The sequence below is a fragment of the Malurus melanocephalus genome, unplaced genomic scaffold, assembly GCF_030028575.1.
Source record: "Malurus melanocephalus ecotype Western Australia unplaced genomic scaffold, MMel_1.1 scaffold_859, whole genome shotgun sequence".
In the NCBI taxonomy this organism is placed as follows: domain Eukaryota; kingdom Metazoa; phylum Chordata; class Aves; order Passeriformes; family Maluridae; genus Malurus; species Malurus melanocephalus.
In genome coordinates this window covers 64,143-79,978 of record NW_026624091.1, presented here as the reverse complement: position 1 = coordinate 79,978, position 15,836 = coordinate 64,143, and the positions used below count along the sequence as shown (strand labels likewise).

The window sequence follows — 15,836 nt, the reverse complement described above, 5'->3', positions numbered from 1 at the left end:
AAATATGCTAATCTTACTATAAGGAGATACAATGTCTGTCCATGGGTGAAATCAGTGGGGGTGGGGAGAATCAACCCAAGGTTAAACGATCACTCTTGCTTACCATAAGCTTTTCTRCTAAATTTGAAACATGGTCAAGTAATAATTTTGAGGTGACACTAACTGTTCCAAAGGAAAAGGGTTTTTTTCCCCCATTAGAAAGGGATAGATTTTTCCAAGCCATCTTCCACAGGTAGGTCCAGCAATAAAAAAGAAAATWATCACTAGGATAAAAATAGGAAAATCCAATAACTTTATTTTAGGGGAACAATATTTACTATAGTCCTCACTGCCTGCCTCATCTATAATTATTGTGAAATTGCAATAGGAATTCTGCCCAATCTATGTGAATTTGGAAACCTTCTTTAAGCCTGCCTTTGCTTCCATGTTTATCCTCAGCTGAGATTCCTGAAGACATCCTGCACACTCACAGCCAGTACAAGCCTCYAGATAGAGCTCAACAGATCAAGAGGATTTTTCCTACTTCTCTGGGTTTTGTTTTTCCAAGCAGAAGAAACTCAGCTCTCACACTAAAGGATGAGAAAAAGGAAGAGTAGGATATTTGAACTGTTATCTTCTAGCAGTCAGCTGGAATTCTACTGGACATGGTCAAGAGGAGGGGGGAAGGAATCTTACTCGTGTATGCAGAACACCAACAACAGCTCAGGATTAGCTGCAGACAGAAAGACCATGCAGGATTAACACAGTGAACCAGTCATCATGCTTACCAGAATATTCAAGAGCAAAACATTCTGAGGATTTCAGGGCAGGATTTAGCAGAATTTGACTGAAAACAGCACCACATTTTGAATAAGCTTTGTTGAATACCACAGCACACAGCACCTCTTGACCAAAATGATTTCATGTGCATTGATTTCAGAATTTCTTGTGCAACCATGTAAAGACCAAGTGCATTCTGAAAAGGGTGGAAAGCTGCCAGAAAGCTGTGTGTATACAGGCTCCAAAGTGCAGGGAARAGCCTTCCTGCAGCACAACAACTTCTAGACAACTAAAACTGAGAGTGTTATTACTTATTGTCAGATGCAGAGTCAGGAAYCCAACACCATTTAATCAGCTTGTGCTGCTGAATTAATGGCTTCTTGTTRCTTTTTTCCTTTATGCAACACTGACTGCTATGACAGCCTTACCTATGCAAGGGGTTGTCAATAATGACAAAAGGGATACCTCAAGTTTCGTATTTCAGGTTGGATTAACCTGCATTAGAAGAGTATATTAAACAAACAAAAAAAAAAATAAAAAAACAACTGGAAAAGGGACATTGCTGTTATGGCAAAACCTGGCACTGCAGCACTTCACGAGCAGGGAGCTGAGGCACTCCTGGAACAGCTGCCTGTGCTCCTTCTCACCTGCACTACTCACTTCAGTTTCCCTGAAGGAAGTGAAGCATCATTCTTGGWTCTACATGGATCCATCATTGCTTCCATCTGACAGGACTCAGCAGTAGACAAGGATGAGTGGAAGCAAACTGGCAAAGGGGAAAACACTCCCTGTGCTTCTGCACCAGCSAGTGCATCCTCACTCTCTCCAGACCAAAGCTGCTCCTTGATGTGATTTCCCACATTGCAGGAGGAACACACAACAACAGTCAACAGGTTCACAGCCCAGCCCTTTGCTGAGCCAGGCCCTCTGACAGAAGAGCCCCACACACAAACTGCACCTTCCCAGGACCAAGCCAGACTCTACGATTTTTACCCATTTTTCCTTGGGCACTGAAGAGTAGAAAATAAGCATAATTAACAATGTAAAGCTCAAGCTTGCTGAACCTGTAGCTCAATTTAAAAACAAGCTCCATACACTCATGCCATTTAGGTGTGCTAGAAGAAGTCTTATGAATTGTTTGGGCTGCCTTAAATCTCTTTTGGCTGCTGCTACACTCGTGAACCATTCCCATTGCMAGGCACACAGACTGAGACCCAGGCAGCCAGAGCACAGCAAGGACAGCAAACAGAGCACTAGTGACAATGCTGTGGATGTTACACCATACATAACCTAACCCAGCACACCTCACCAGTGCCTGGAATGTGCTTTCCAAGCGCCACTGGCACCCCCAAATAGCCACTCTCAGAGCTGGCCAGTCACTAACAGCCTTTGTACATCTGCAGCCTTGGCCAACCTTTGAACAAAAACATGAGCTTGTCCATATTACACACTCTAGGTTTATTTTTCTACACTCTTTTGGCAGTCCACACATGATCGAAGGTGCACAAGGATTAAATCCTGGTTCATGGTCAACTTGGCCATTCACCCACAGAAAAGAATGGATACATGGAAAGGCAGCTGCAATATGTGAAGCTGCTGCAGCCACTGGCCATGCTTTACCTGTCCTGTGGGCAAATCAAGCTGATCACTCTTCATCACTATTAACTCASTGATATGTAAAAATAAATAAGTAAAATAATTCGAACCTTGCTTGCAAATTCCTCTGAAACTCCCGGCAAAAAAAACCCAAACCCTTCCCAGTGTAACAGTGGCACAGATCACCAGCTAAGTTAGCTCTAAAGGCAAATATTCCATTTTCCCTGAGAGATGCAGTGTGCCATAATATGAATAAGGAACAAAGACCCCTTTCATTCTGCTGACAAATACAGTATAGCATGTCACAAATCACAAGGGGAGCAGACAACACAATGACAGCAATTAAAGGGGTGTCTTTTTATTAAGAAATACATATAATAATGACTGACTGTGTACACTCTCCCCCTCCCCAAGCCTTCAAGAATTTCCCTGGCAAACATGGCGGGAAGTGTTTAGGGATGTTACTTCTGTGACACAGAAAACTATCCTAAAGGAAGGGAACATCAGCCAGTGCAGCAGGATACACACAAAAGAGGAAGGAGATGTTTTGTTTGGTTTTATACACGTTGTACACCTTGTTTATTGCAATTCACACACCTTCCCCAACTCATCCCCAATCGATGGGAAGCTGGAGAAGCTGAAAAAAAAAAAAATTGCCCCTTTTTAACTCTTTCACTGCTGGATTCCAACTGAGATACCACCGCTGCCTCCCCGCTCCTTGCCCTCTGCCCTGGTGACCCAGACTGCTCTCTGAGATTCCCTTCCCAGCCCTCACACCTGCTTGGTTTGGGGGAATATTTCCAGGAAAAAGGCCCTGCTGTGCCTTTAAGCTGCGACCAGCCTCTGTGAGCCTGCCAGGCCAGCACAGGGCTGGCTCAGCCCGTCCCCGCGGTGGCAGTGCCGCTTGTCGCCTCCCGCTGTCCCCGGGGTGCGCACGGCCAGCGGGGATGAGCGCATCCCTCTCGGGTCTCCTTCCTGCCCCCTCCCCGCCTCGGAACAATGCGGGGACACACATTTAGCAACACCTGCTGTATCGCATTAACATGCACAGGGATGTATTGATGGTTTTTCCCATCCAGCACTAAGACCGCATTGTTCGGGGCGATCCATCAGTGGATCGCTCCCTCCCCCCCCCAGCGCCGGCCCCACAAGCCCCCTTCTGACATGTCCCCTTGTCTCCCAGCCCGGGCTGACGACCGCGTTTAGGAATGCACTTCATTAAATCGGAGCTGCCCCATTCCAACCTGCAATGCGGAGGCAGTACAAAGCCAGCGCCACGCTTCCTCCCGCATTTCTTTCAAAAGCCCCATTGTTCGGCAGGCATCTGGTCCTGATCTCAGCCTATTCGTGCCCATTGACCCCGCTTTTCGCAGCGCACCCGCTCGCCCAACGGGCCTCACGTAAAGCCTGCTTGATGAATTAAAAAGCAGCACTAGCCATCTGTGCTGGCAGGCTGGGCTTGGGCTGCCAGCCCCGCTCCTTTCCCAGCCCCACAGCATCCCGCAGCATCCCGACCGGAGCGCTGCCTCCGCTCCATAAACACACACCCGCCTTACAGCCTTTCCATCCCTCGCGTTAGCATCTAGGAGAGAGCGGGGGAAAGGAAAAAAGAGAGAGAGAATACAACAGAACATTCTCACTTGCCTGAGTCCTTCGAAATTCAAGCACAAATACAAGATTAATCCTTCCTTTGTGAGGTCTTGTCTTTAAGTCGTGGTATGTAATGATCCTCAGCACTGCAGCAGAGGGGAATAAAAAATGCAGGGATCATAAGCAGGGGGAGGACAGGGCTTACTTACATCAGGGTTTCTGCCACATGACAATAGGTTTGAGAGGGAAGAATAAGCTGGCAGCAGCAGCTGACAGTGCAAAAGGGAGAATGCAGAAGCCTGCCTTTTATATTATTGGTGACATTTCTAACACATGACAACAATTTCCATCTGTATTTAAGCTGGGAGTGTGAGGAAAAGAGCATTACATCACGACTCCTCTATTCCTAGGGGCTGTGGAATATGTAGGCCAGAGGGATTAAAAAGCACCTGTGTATGCTGGAGATCTGAAATACCACCAGGCAGATTTCCCCCTCTCTCTTCTTTCTCCTTCACCCTTTTTTTTTTCCCCCTTCTCTATCACCTTCATTGAGCTGCTGTTTGAAAATATGCCCAGGGAAGTGCAAAATGGTATTGTCCTAGTTAGCAAGGCTCAAGCATAGGGGAACGATGAGAATATGTATTTCTGGCTCTGTCTCCCTCTCTGTAGGAGATACAGCACTCATTTTTGCAAGCAATCAGACAGAGCATCTTTCAGATTTCTGCTGTGTTTGTCCCAAGGGCTTCGAGTCTCTCTTAAAGTACCAACTTTCATCTTCCTTTTAAGTCTGCAGGGAATTTCAGTGACAGTAGCAACAATGATTTTTGCCCCCCTTTCTTTTACAGCCAACACATGTCTGTACCTTTTTAAAAGTAAACATCCCGAACAGGGGCCAAACATATTTTGGAAAAAGCACTTGACTGCTTCAGAGCCAGCAGGTGTCCGTCTTGGACGCTTTCCACATATCTCACAGGACAGGATTGCTCGGATGCAGCTCTGAAATCTCAGGGGACTCCAGCCTTGAAAGGAATCCTGCTCCCCTGCAGCTCCTGGGCTGCTTTGCCAGGGCTTGTGCAGCTCCACTGAGACACRCAGGGATGTGGGAATCCTGAGGATGGCATGGGAAGAGCTGAAGGATGGGCACAGGGTGCTGTTCCCATGGCCCAGTGGGTTCAGCACCATTCATTTCCTGGAATAAGCAGAATTTTGACCCACACCAGCCCAGAGCCATCACTGGCATGGCAGCTCTGTACAGCTGTGGGCAAAGGACACAGAAGTTCAGCCCCTGTGTGCAAGGGCCAGGTAAGGGAAAGCATCCAAAAGCACCACCAAAGCCAGCAGGAAATACAGACACGGCTCCTGCTGATGTGCCCAGTCCCCCAAAGTGCTTGAGCTGGATAAGGGCAAAATACCACTGAGAGCCAGCAGCCCTTGAATTGCCTTTATAAGAGACATGGCCACACAYGAACAGGAGATTGGCCTGCTTATAAACAGTCCTAAATTTATGGGACATCAATATTTTCATGAAAACACCAGCTGGGCCAAGGTGTGGGCCCATTACGTGCCTCTTGTTTAAAAATAAAAGACAGAATTTCTTTGCTCAWGATCACCTTCCTGATCATTCAACCATGGCCCCTTTGAGCCASAGAGTATTTTTTGGGTATATGTCTGGTCAGCTCACAGCCACCATGGGAACTCCAAAGCCTTTGATAATGTTAGGTTTAGAATACTGGATACAGTAAATTTGAAAACTGCAATATGAAAATAAATTACTCTGAATTCCTCACCCCTCCTCTTCATGTCCACAAAATAAAAAAACCTGCATGAGCCACACTGAAACTCTCTCAACCAGACAAAACTTCAATGAGGCAGTACCTAAATGGAACATTCCAGAAAAAAAGCCTCTTTATTAAAAAAAAAGAAATGGAGCATTTTACTGTAGATTTATTCAGAGACGCAGCTCCCCAATCATTTATGAAAACTCTTTCATAAGATTTAGAAGAGGGGAAAAAGGAAACAATGAAATGACTTATTTTTAATCTGGGGTTTAAAGGCTTTTTCTCTTTCCAAAAAAGAAGTCCCACACACAAAGACAGAAATTCAATGCAAACCTCTGTTTCTGTATCATGAAAGCCCCTTCCAGCACCAGAGTAATCAATTTCTCAGAGCTTGTGTGGTCTACAGCAAAAGCCAAAGAAGGTATTTAAGTTTATACAGCCTTCAGCATTTTGATGGCTTGCTTTTGAAATATGACATGTTTAAATTTTATATATTTTTTTTTACAGTTAGTTATATCTTAAGAAAATGGCTGCTCTCAGTGGAAAAAAAAATGGAAGGGAGAATAAACGAAATTCAACCTGTTTTTGAGCTGTTTGCCCATTCCAAAATCAGAGTAGTTCAAAGTTGCACCACGAAAACTATTTCAGTTGTAATTACAGCTCTCATCATTATGTTACACCCAGTCTTAATTTAGCATCRAACGCTTTGGCTCACATGAACAGAGAAGAAATATTAAATAAGTGCAATTCTCCAGCAGCAAGCACTATCAGATAAGCATTCACACAGATTTACAGGAACAGCAAAGCAAATACTTTGTCAGTTGTAAGAACTCTCTACCTTTTCTGGAGCTGAAAGTCATAAGCAAACCATAAATCTTTTCAGGATGGGGAAAGGAGTCTTTGTCCTTACAGTAACCCCAACTTCCCACCATGAAAGAAGGCCATCTTGAGACAAGGTTTTACAGCTGGGATTTAACTCACAGGGTGGAAAAAGTGTGAGATAGAGCACTCTTGTAGGTAGGAACAAACTTCTCCAACAGACTTCTCATTCTTTCATCAGTACATTTTGGATCCAATTCACTTACCATGTGGGAACAGCAAATGGGGAACAAACTGTGAATTCAAATAACTGTAAACTCAGCAAGATGTGGAAATAAAACACAGATGGTGCACTTCAGATTAAGGGTCAGCATTTCAGCGTCGCTTTCCACTTTTACATTGTGATAGGTGATGTATAACAACCACCTTCTCCTCGAGACAGGGCTCTAATTAAAGCATGACTCACTTAGGAAAACAAGAGGCAAGTGATCCCTCCTTGGAAGCCTCCTGCCAGTCGAGAGGAGCTAAGGTTACTTGGTTAAACTGCGGGTTTGCAGCTTGATGATGAAGGTTTAAGAATAGAAGTTGTCTCCACTGGGCAGATGCGGCTGAAAAAGATTCCTTCAGCATTTCCACGTGCTGCTCTGCTCGGCAGGGCTGTGCCCAGAACCCAGCACAGCACCCACACAGGACCCTCTTCACCACCTGCAACTCCAGCAAGAGTCTGCAGAGACTGTTCTGATCTCTGTTTGCAAAAGCCAAGAACACAACCCACTGCTGCCAACATTCCCCAGTACCAACCCTTAGAAAGTCCTAAAACACCTCKGCAGGTCTGCATCCTGCTTGCCTGAACACTGGGTTAACTTCATTCTCTCWGACCCATTTTATCCAAAATCTGAGGAATGGAATTTTGGATGACTTTATTCTGGCTATGAAGTGTTAATTGCATGCCCAGGGCCCTCTAGGAAAGGGTCTGCCTGTAAGCACAAGTTCAAAGAAATAAAAGTAAGTACAGATTAGATGACAGAAGAACTATAAATCTATAGAAGCTTGAAATGCCAGATAGAGAGGAGCAGTAGTGATTGTAAGGTGATTATTACCTTCAAAATATGCCGGAGGTTGTTTATCAGATCAGAGTTAATGAGGGAGAAATCTAATAGAACTATAATATTAAATTTACCACTTTAATGGTATCATCAATGTTCTATAATGTGGGCAATTTACAGAATGTCTGTCAGCGTGAYTCTCCAGTGTGGTTAGTTACACAGGAGCAGCACTATTGCAGCTCATCAGCTTTTCCCTTCCAGAAAACATTGGGCATTTTGCAGAGGATYGCTAAGTGAGATAGCAGARCACATCTTCAAAATGATGGGAATGYGAAAATAGGAAAGGTATTTATGAGCTTGATGGGATGTTCACATTCCTGGAAGAACTGGGTCCAGCTCTGCCCCACTGTTGAGTCCAGCTTTCCTCCTGCCATGCCGTGCCCTGGTGGGTTTTCCATGACTGTCTTGCACATTTTGCAACACTTGCTGCTTTCCTCAAAACCTTCCACAGCTGGATCTAGGACAACTGCTAATAACCTCACTATTCATCCAAGCACATTTTCAGCTCTCCTGTGTTATCCACCTCTGAACAAAACAAAACACTAAAATACTCACACCCTAGAAAAATGAGAACAAAGATGGTAGTACGGGTTCATAAATCAACACTTAAACAAAGAGTCAAAATACCCAGCTTCAAGGTTTTGATTACTAATTCAAAAAATCTGTGAACAGTAGGAGATGGTAATGCTGTGTGTATTAATAGCCATCTTGTAATTTATTCAAGGAAGAGCTTGCTAAAAGCAGCACTTCTTAATTTGGAGCTCCCCCTTCCCTCAGAATCTGCTCCAGCCCCTCMGTTCTGAGGTTTGCCAGTTCAAATCCTAATACAGCAAAGATTACCTGCACATTTTTAGCATAAGAAAAAYGTCCCATTAAATAGCTTTAAATTTTGGTACCTGAGTTTCCATGATGGTCTAAGATAAAAAAACAAAGTATCATCAGTGTCTCTAATAACACTTTTTACAGGCCTTTCAGCAACACCAACTTTTATTTATTGATTTTCCCCTGGCAAATATAGTGTTAAACCTGACATTCAAAGAAAAAGTGCAGGCAGTGAATGAATGATGAAGTATGAGACATAATTCAATAGCAGATGATACTTCCAAAGGTACCTTTCCTCCATATTCAGCTAGAAAAAGACTGCAAGAACTGCCAGATCACTATCCACCTGATTACTCAGTGATACACATCTCATTCTGAAGATACATTAGCCTTTCAAAGAGCCATTTATTAAACATTTCCATTTAAATAAAAATTTTCACAATCCTCAGTGAAACAGATGTATTCCCTCTTAAATCACTAATTAAGAGCAGTCTGAGACATTACAAAACCCTTTAAAAGGAATTCAGAGAACCAGTGTCCCCCTTAAACAAATCTGTTCTGGCAATGACCCAGGAATCTTGACTCCATAACTCAAAGCTCTAATTATTCAAGGGAACATTTTAAAGAAAGGATACATCTAGACTGTTAGGACTAATAAGAAAGATTTATTTTCCTTTCAATAGGGGCAGAACTACAAATATTTGTTCTATTTTTTTTCTACCCCCTTATTCACTTGGGGTGGGGGGAAGGGAATCAATGAAGATGAATTGAGTTATTCCCAGTAAARGTATTGGATATGACTCTCCCCAAAGAAAACCAGCTCGCAGAATCCAAACAGCTTTATAAATGATTACATGGCTAATCGCCTCTCTGCTGAAATAAAGACAAAAARGATTTAGAGGACAAACACAGCGTGCTTTATGTGAGGAAGCATGTAATGTTAAAAAAAAAGGATAACTGTTTGAAGATGAAATGTGACAACTCTGTGTCCCCATCAAACCACCAGGAGCTGSCATCTGCCACTGCCCCCCTGGGCTCAGAGACTGTCAGAGTAGTGAGATGTGTGACTGGGAAACTCTACAATCCCACTGGTTTGCCCACACTCTATTGCAGGTATCACGCTGGACCAGTATAATCACATAAATAGGATTTACAGCCTTTCCTTTTTACATACTGACACCTTTGATGGAAAGGACAAGACTTTTGTAACCGTGGAACAACCAACGCACCCAATCACAAACATACCCATACAGTGACAGGGGCTTTCTGGAGGGAGTTAATCATGAAATACCAAATGAGAAGCCCAAATGCAAATGAGAGTGGAAAAGCTGGTTAAAGAACAGCTACATTTAATTTCRCCTCATTTTCAACCAATCCTTCTGCTTGGAACACTCATTCTCTTTGCTTTGTAGCGCAATCAATACAYTGAAAACCTCGAACAGATGCATGGTGGTAAAGTTGAAAGTTGAAAAGAAATCAGACTGCCTAAAAATCAAAAGCTGTGGCACTGCAGCCATCACAAAAGATCTAATCAGGACCCAGGGACATTGTATGAAAAACTATGGCAGGACAGAGCCAGTTTTGAAGTAAATAATGTGGGGTAATTCATCTCCACCCCTTCAAACCCCAAACAGGAGTACCTGCCCTCAGCTCAGATTTACTCTTTGCTCTCCCAGAGATTTCACCTTTATGTTTTAAAACATATGCACAGACATTGTTTGCACTACACCTAAATATCCACTCGCAGCTGCTTTGCCGGAGTACAAAGCAACTGCCACGAAAAAACCTGCAAAATTAAGTACACTGGGGACTCACAAAGAAAACAAAGAAAACTGGCCCTGTAATCTCTTCCCACACTTCTTACCCAAATCTCCTTTGGCAAGTGGCATGGGAGAGCATATAAGGCTGAGCTCCTCTGCTTTGTACTGTTCCCTGGTGCCTCATGCAATTCCAACTGGGTGTACAGTGAAACACAAAAAAGCTATTCCTCACAAATGGGGAAGCAGATGGAGCAATATTTGCTATCATAAGTGCTTTTATTTCYRAATTTAAAAAACAAAACAAACAAACCCACCCCTAAACAATAGTTTCACTGGCACAAAATGTGCTGCTGATCTGAAAGGGCAGACCAGATGGAAAAAAGGTCTGAAGTTTTCTAGATTAAACAAAAATTATTGTCTATAGAAAGGAACTAAACTACAGAAATATTGGCCCTGTTGCTCAAAACAGGGTATTTTTCTCTCTTTTAGAAGTGAAAACACATCTGGTTCACWAGTAAGTGAAAGAATTATATCCTTGAAAACTGCAGGGGACACTGCTGCAATTTGGCACTCCCTGGAACACAGCTACAAGGATATTTTAAAGCCAGTGGTTGTACTYAGGATACAGTCCCTGCTGAAAACACAGGAAAAATTAAATGTGTGTACACTAGCTGGCTTGGAAAACATACCTCATGTTATACAGAATTAGATTAACTCACAAGGAAATATTCTTGAGAAAAATTATCTTTACCTACTGCTGGTATCCATATGTTGCAACCTAGCGATAATGCCACTATTTAAAAAGTATTTAAAACTTTCTCCTAACTTTTTCCAATAAATCTTGCAAAACAACTTTTTTTTATGTGTTAGACAAGGGTCTGCTGCTCCTCACCTTATCAGTGTGGGCCTTCAAATGAATATTTCATGGACTCTGCAACTATTTCTCATTACAAAAGTAGAATTACACCTCTTGGAAAGGAGCTGCAACAATAAGTACTTGGATAATAAATACGGCTGCAGGTCAGGAAAGCTTTTGAGAATTCAAGAACATTTGTGTACATAAACTGATGATTTATTGCCTGAGAAGAAAACTAATGTGCACTGTCAGTGATTCTGTTTATCCTTAATAAAAATTAGTAACTAAAAATAACTTCAAAATTGTAATTCAAATATCCACACATGTAAAAACACATTTCATTTGTAAAATAAAGCTCTTTATGCTTCATTTCAGCAATTTTTCCCAGTATACTGACACCCTTTAATGCTCCCCACTCTAAAAAAAAGAAACTTCTGTAACCTGGCTTGCAATATTCCTTCTTTCAATTCATTCTGAAGTTTAGAAATACTTATGGGGGAACCCAGAGCTACAGGAGTTTAAAAACTGTCCAGGGAAATCACCTAAGGCTGCACATTTGACAGCAGTTTCATCACACCCCAGCCCATTTAGTCTCTCAAGTCTTCCATTACCTGCASATGATGGTTGGTGGTTATGCACAAAACAGCTTATCCAACTCTGGAGCAACTAACCCACCCTTTGGGAGCTCAATTATCCATCAAAACCTTTAATTCAGATAATAAGCTTCGATGTACAGCTCTACATTCACCTACTAAAGTTTGTTCTATCARTGCTGTGAAGTTTCCTTGTTCAATATTATTGCTCGGAAAGGAGACTTTTCCTTTGCACCAGGAGATCACTTGGACTAAAGAAACCCACTCTCAAATTTCCCACTGAAATGCGAGAGAGCTCAGGCCAGCCAGGTGCCTGGTGTTGCTTTTTCTGAGCCTCCTCACAGATCACTCGACACTTACACTATTGATTTTTATCCATTTCTTTCYATTTTGCTCCAAACTCCACTGCAACACCAACCACAACAGCTGGAGCTACTGTTCTGTAATTGAAGACAGAGGAACAGATCAAACTCTGGGAAGGTGAGAGAACAGACAGCTGAAATGAAAGTGGTAAATCTCTAATATTCAGATCTTCAGCCAGTTAATACCAGGACAAATACTTGTTTTGGGGAAGTGATTCAACTGTTGAATGAATGTTCATCTGAACATCTCTGAGAATAACTTTGTTCAAGTTAGAAAATCCTGATTTTTCTTAAGCAAAAACCAAAAAAATATTCTAAAGTAAAAGCTCAGTGAAGTTTACAGTGAAACGAGAGCCTCAGAAGAAAGTCAAGGAAATTACACCCAGTGGTGGTTGATGTGAAGCAAAAGYTAATTTGGGGGCTGAACTACACTCACTCTTCCAAAGATATGCCCATTGTGGCACAGCTTTATAACCACTTATGCACCATCCAAATACATAAATAAGGCGCCCTGACGCTCTTCCATACTCTTTCTTAGTCCTAGCTTACGCTGCTGCTCAAGTAGTAAACTCAGAGGAGAATGCCTCGGGTCTGTAAATAAACCCGTGGGTTTGGTGTGACAGGAACAGCAGAGCACCCGCGACTCACGACAACCAAACTTGGGAGGCCACCTGGAATCCTGTCACAGCTGTTGTTTACTACAGAACATTGCAGGAGAAAAATCAGCTCAGTGGGGAGCTGAGGGTATGAGGACTCAGAGGAAATGTGCTGGAGGGGCAGATGGCACTGAGGAGMAGGGGAAGACTTCAGTTTGCAAAAGTATGTGTGTGGTTCACCAACTTATTTCAACAGTACTTCGCCTTTATGTCCATTTCTTTATGATAGTTCCCACATTTAGGGATAAAATCTGATTGCTCAGAAAACCATCCTGTGTCACACATAGAGGGAATGCTCATATCACCTCTGGGAGCTGACATCATCCCACACGTCCTCAAGGGTTCGCCAGAAAATAAATCAAACTCTTAACTAAAATCTAAATTATGCTTAAGCAGTGTGTCATTGACAAAATAATGAGGTTGAGTCAAACTTTCTGCATCCTTCCTCCCTTCTGTTTGACCTCTGTTTTCCACAAAAACTATCACCGTGCAGTCACTCAGCTCCTGAGCCAAAACGTGCACAGTCTGTGCAGGAAACAGGAACCCTCTGGATTTTCTTACCACCTGTACCAAAGCAGCCAGGACTGAACCACATGCTATTCTCATCAGAATTTCTGGGCAAGGAGTGGTTAAAAAATATCTTTTTCCATTTTGCATTTGCTAATTATCACTTTGTTTAGCCCTAATATTAGTGCAATAAAAAGCAGCTGTCAGGCCAGGCATGCTCAGTCCAAGTGACCTTGTCTTCTTGTTTGTGTTTACCACATAATCAGCAGGGAATTCCATTTTCAAAATACAAGGCTTCATAATCCATTAGCACTAGAGATTGGTCCAGGGCTCTGGATTTACTGGTCACGTGTACYAAGGAATAAAAATATGAGCGTACAGCCAGATTAATCTGCAGACCTGTAAAGCATCCCGACCCACCACGCAGCAGGCTCATTCCAAGCCACATAAGAATATTAGCATCATTCTTAAAAGCTACCATTAATACCATCTCCACAGTAAATGAAGCACAAATTAAATGCTACCTGCCTGACAATTTGGAAAGTGTGAAGACACACAATAACTAAGGCCACTTCTCAGCTTTTCTACTTTTTTCATAAGTGGAATGTAAGTACTGATGTTATTATTAATACACCAACAACCCACATCTCCCCAGCTATTTCTAAAAGGCAGGAATCACTTTCACTGCTCTTAGTTTTAAATCAAAAGCAAGTCCACGCAGCTTAGCTCACCATCAAGTTCAATAAATCAGATAAAAGAATCAATGGAAAGCATTTCAAAATGTAACCTTGGTAACGTGTAAAATGCTTCCCCAGAACTTACACTCATTTGCTTTATTTGCTGCTTTAGGAAATGAAATATCACACATAGGCAGAAGGAYATTAGTATCACAACACTGCATCTCCCTAACGTAATACTGCACGTGCTCTCATGGAAGGCACTTAATGCAGTGTGCCTTAACAATCTGCAGCCTGGCAYGTTAGGTGATTGAAAAATAATCATATTTCATGTTGACAAAATGGAAAATGGAAGTGTTCAATAGGAAACAATAATACATATTCATTCTTTTATGTCCGTGCACGGCACTTTAAACATAATTTGTTTCATGCTTTTCACTGATAAAATGAGCATAAACTCCATGGTGTTATAACAGCATCTGCCATTTGAAGAATCAACATTTGTCAGTGTTACCACTCAATTTTAACTGGTCTTACACAGCCCTCCTGCACGCAACACTTAGACTGAAAATGACTATTACTGTGTGTACCACTGTGTGATATTTGTTGGCAAATACTGACTTTTGAGTCGCAACATAATTATTCAATATTTATATATATACATCTACCAGGATAAACAATCTCTGATTCACACCGAGACAGGAAATTTCAAAATATTTTGCTGCTCATCTCAGCATCCTATAACTAAGATGTTTACTATCCCAGCCAGATCCTAAAGGGCATACCATTATTCCCACAGCTCAGCCAAGCTAAGCAGAAAAACCTTTTCCCTAGAAGAGTGTCCCCTGCTACCTGGAGAATGTCAAACAGAGGTGCCACAAAGTAGGATCACTCTCCACTCTTTGTATGTCTTCCCAAAATGCCAAGGACAGTCTCATTTTGAGTAATGGTTCTGACCTTCTAAGATTACCATGCTCCAGACTTTTCAGTTTTTCTCCTGGTTGTGTGAAAATGAGCATTTCTTCCTCAGCTYTGCTAACTCTTGTTGCTTATCTCCTATGTGAAGTGAGGATGACCTTCCAACAGTGGCAGATGCCTGCAACAGTGGCACCCGGCCATAAAATGCTGTTCAATTCTACAAGTTAAACAAGCATCAGAAATAAAATTCTGCTCAGGAAAYAAAAATAGAAGCAGCTTTTTAATTCATAGGTTTTAAACCAATAAGGACCGYTCACCATCGTGATGTTAGCATAGACTATTTCTAAGGCAATCAATCACTTCATAGCAGTTTTTTTAGGGTTTTTCTCCAAAGCAGGCATCACAAGGCTTGCATCACACCATCAACTGATCCAAAAAGGTAATCAAAAAAAGCCTAATTCAGAGATGAATCATTTTCCTTTTCAACCCTATCTGCTGTCACACATGGAAACCTTCCCGAGCTGAAAACAGTCTCCCCCACAGGCGCRCACACCACCACGGGAAGGCTGCCCCAAAAAATAAAGATGAAATTCTCCTCTGTGAAGTCCACCAGGTCAATTCCTGGTTTTGTTACTTACATAATAACCAGGTTTTGTTACTTACAAGGCACAGCATGGCGATAAAGGTTATCTCGAATGGTCTGCTGCAGGTCGTGATCCGGAGACCCCTTCTGAAACCTCTGGTTGAGATAATGCCGCAGATCTTTGTTCAGTCTGCTTCCTGCAAATTAAAAAAAAAAAAAAAACAAAACCAAAACAGCTATTTATTTATTTCTAAATGCACACAATTAACATTTCCAACTGAGGCAAATGTTAGATTTCCATTCAGAGTCCCCTAAATTATGGCATGCTGACTTTACGAGCGGAGGCTYGTCTTCCTCTACAAATGGCTAATTACCAAAAATAACTCGCTGTAAACAAGAGGTCTCTCTTGTCTCATAATGCATCTTTCYTCCTGTGGTGTTAAACAGATCATCA

The 15,836-nt window shown here is 42.3% G+C and overlaps 1 protein-coding gene across 1 annotated transcript in view; it reads right to left on the bottom strand.

Moving 5' to 3' along the window:
* The window catches only part of LOC130585290 (membrane-associated guanylate kinase, WW and PDZ domain-containing protein 1-like), a gene marked incomplete at its 5' end in the record, with an annotated part of 111,281 nt that extends 95,702 nt beyond the window's left edge, over positions 1 to 15,579 (bottom strand). Inside the window, one exon of the mRNA XM_057385712.1 lies at positions 15,463 to 15,579. Coding sequence (XP_057241695.1) covers positions 15,463 to 15,579 — 117 coding nt within the window. The remainder of the gene's footprint in view (positions 1 to 15,462) is intronic.
* Between the last annotated feature and the right edge of the window lie 257 nt (positions 15,580 to 15,836).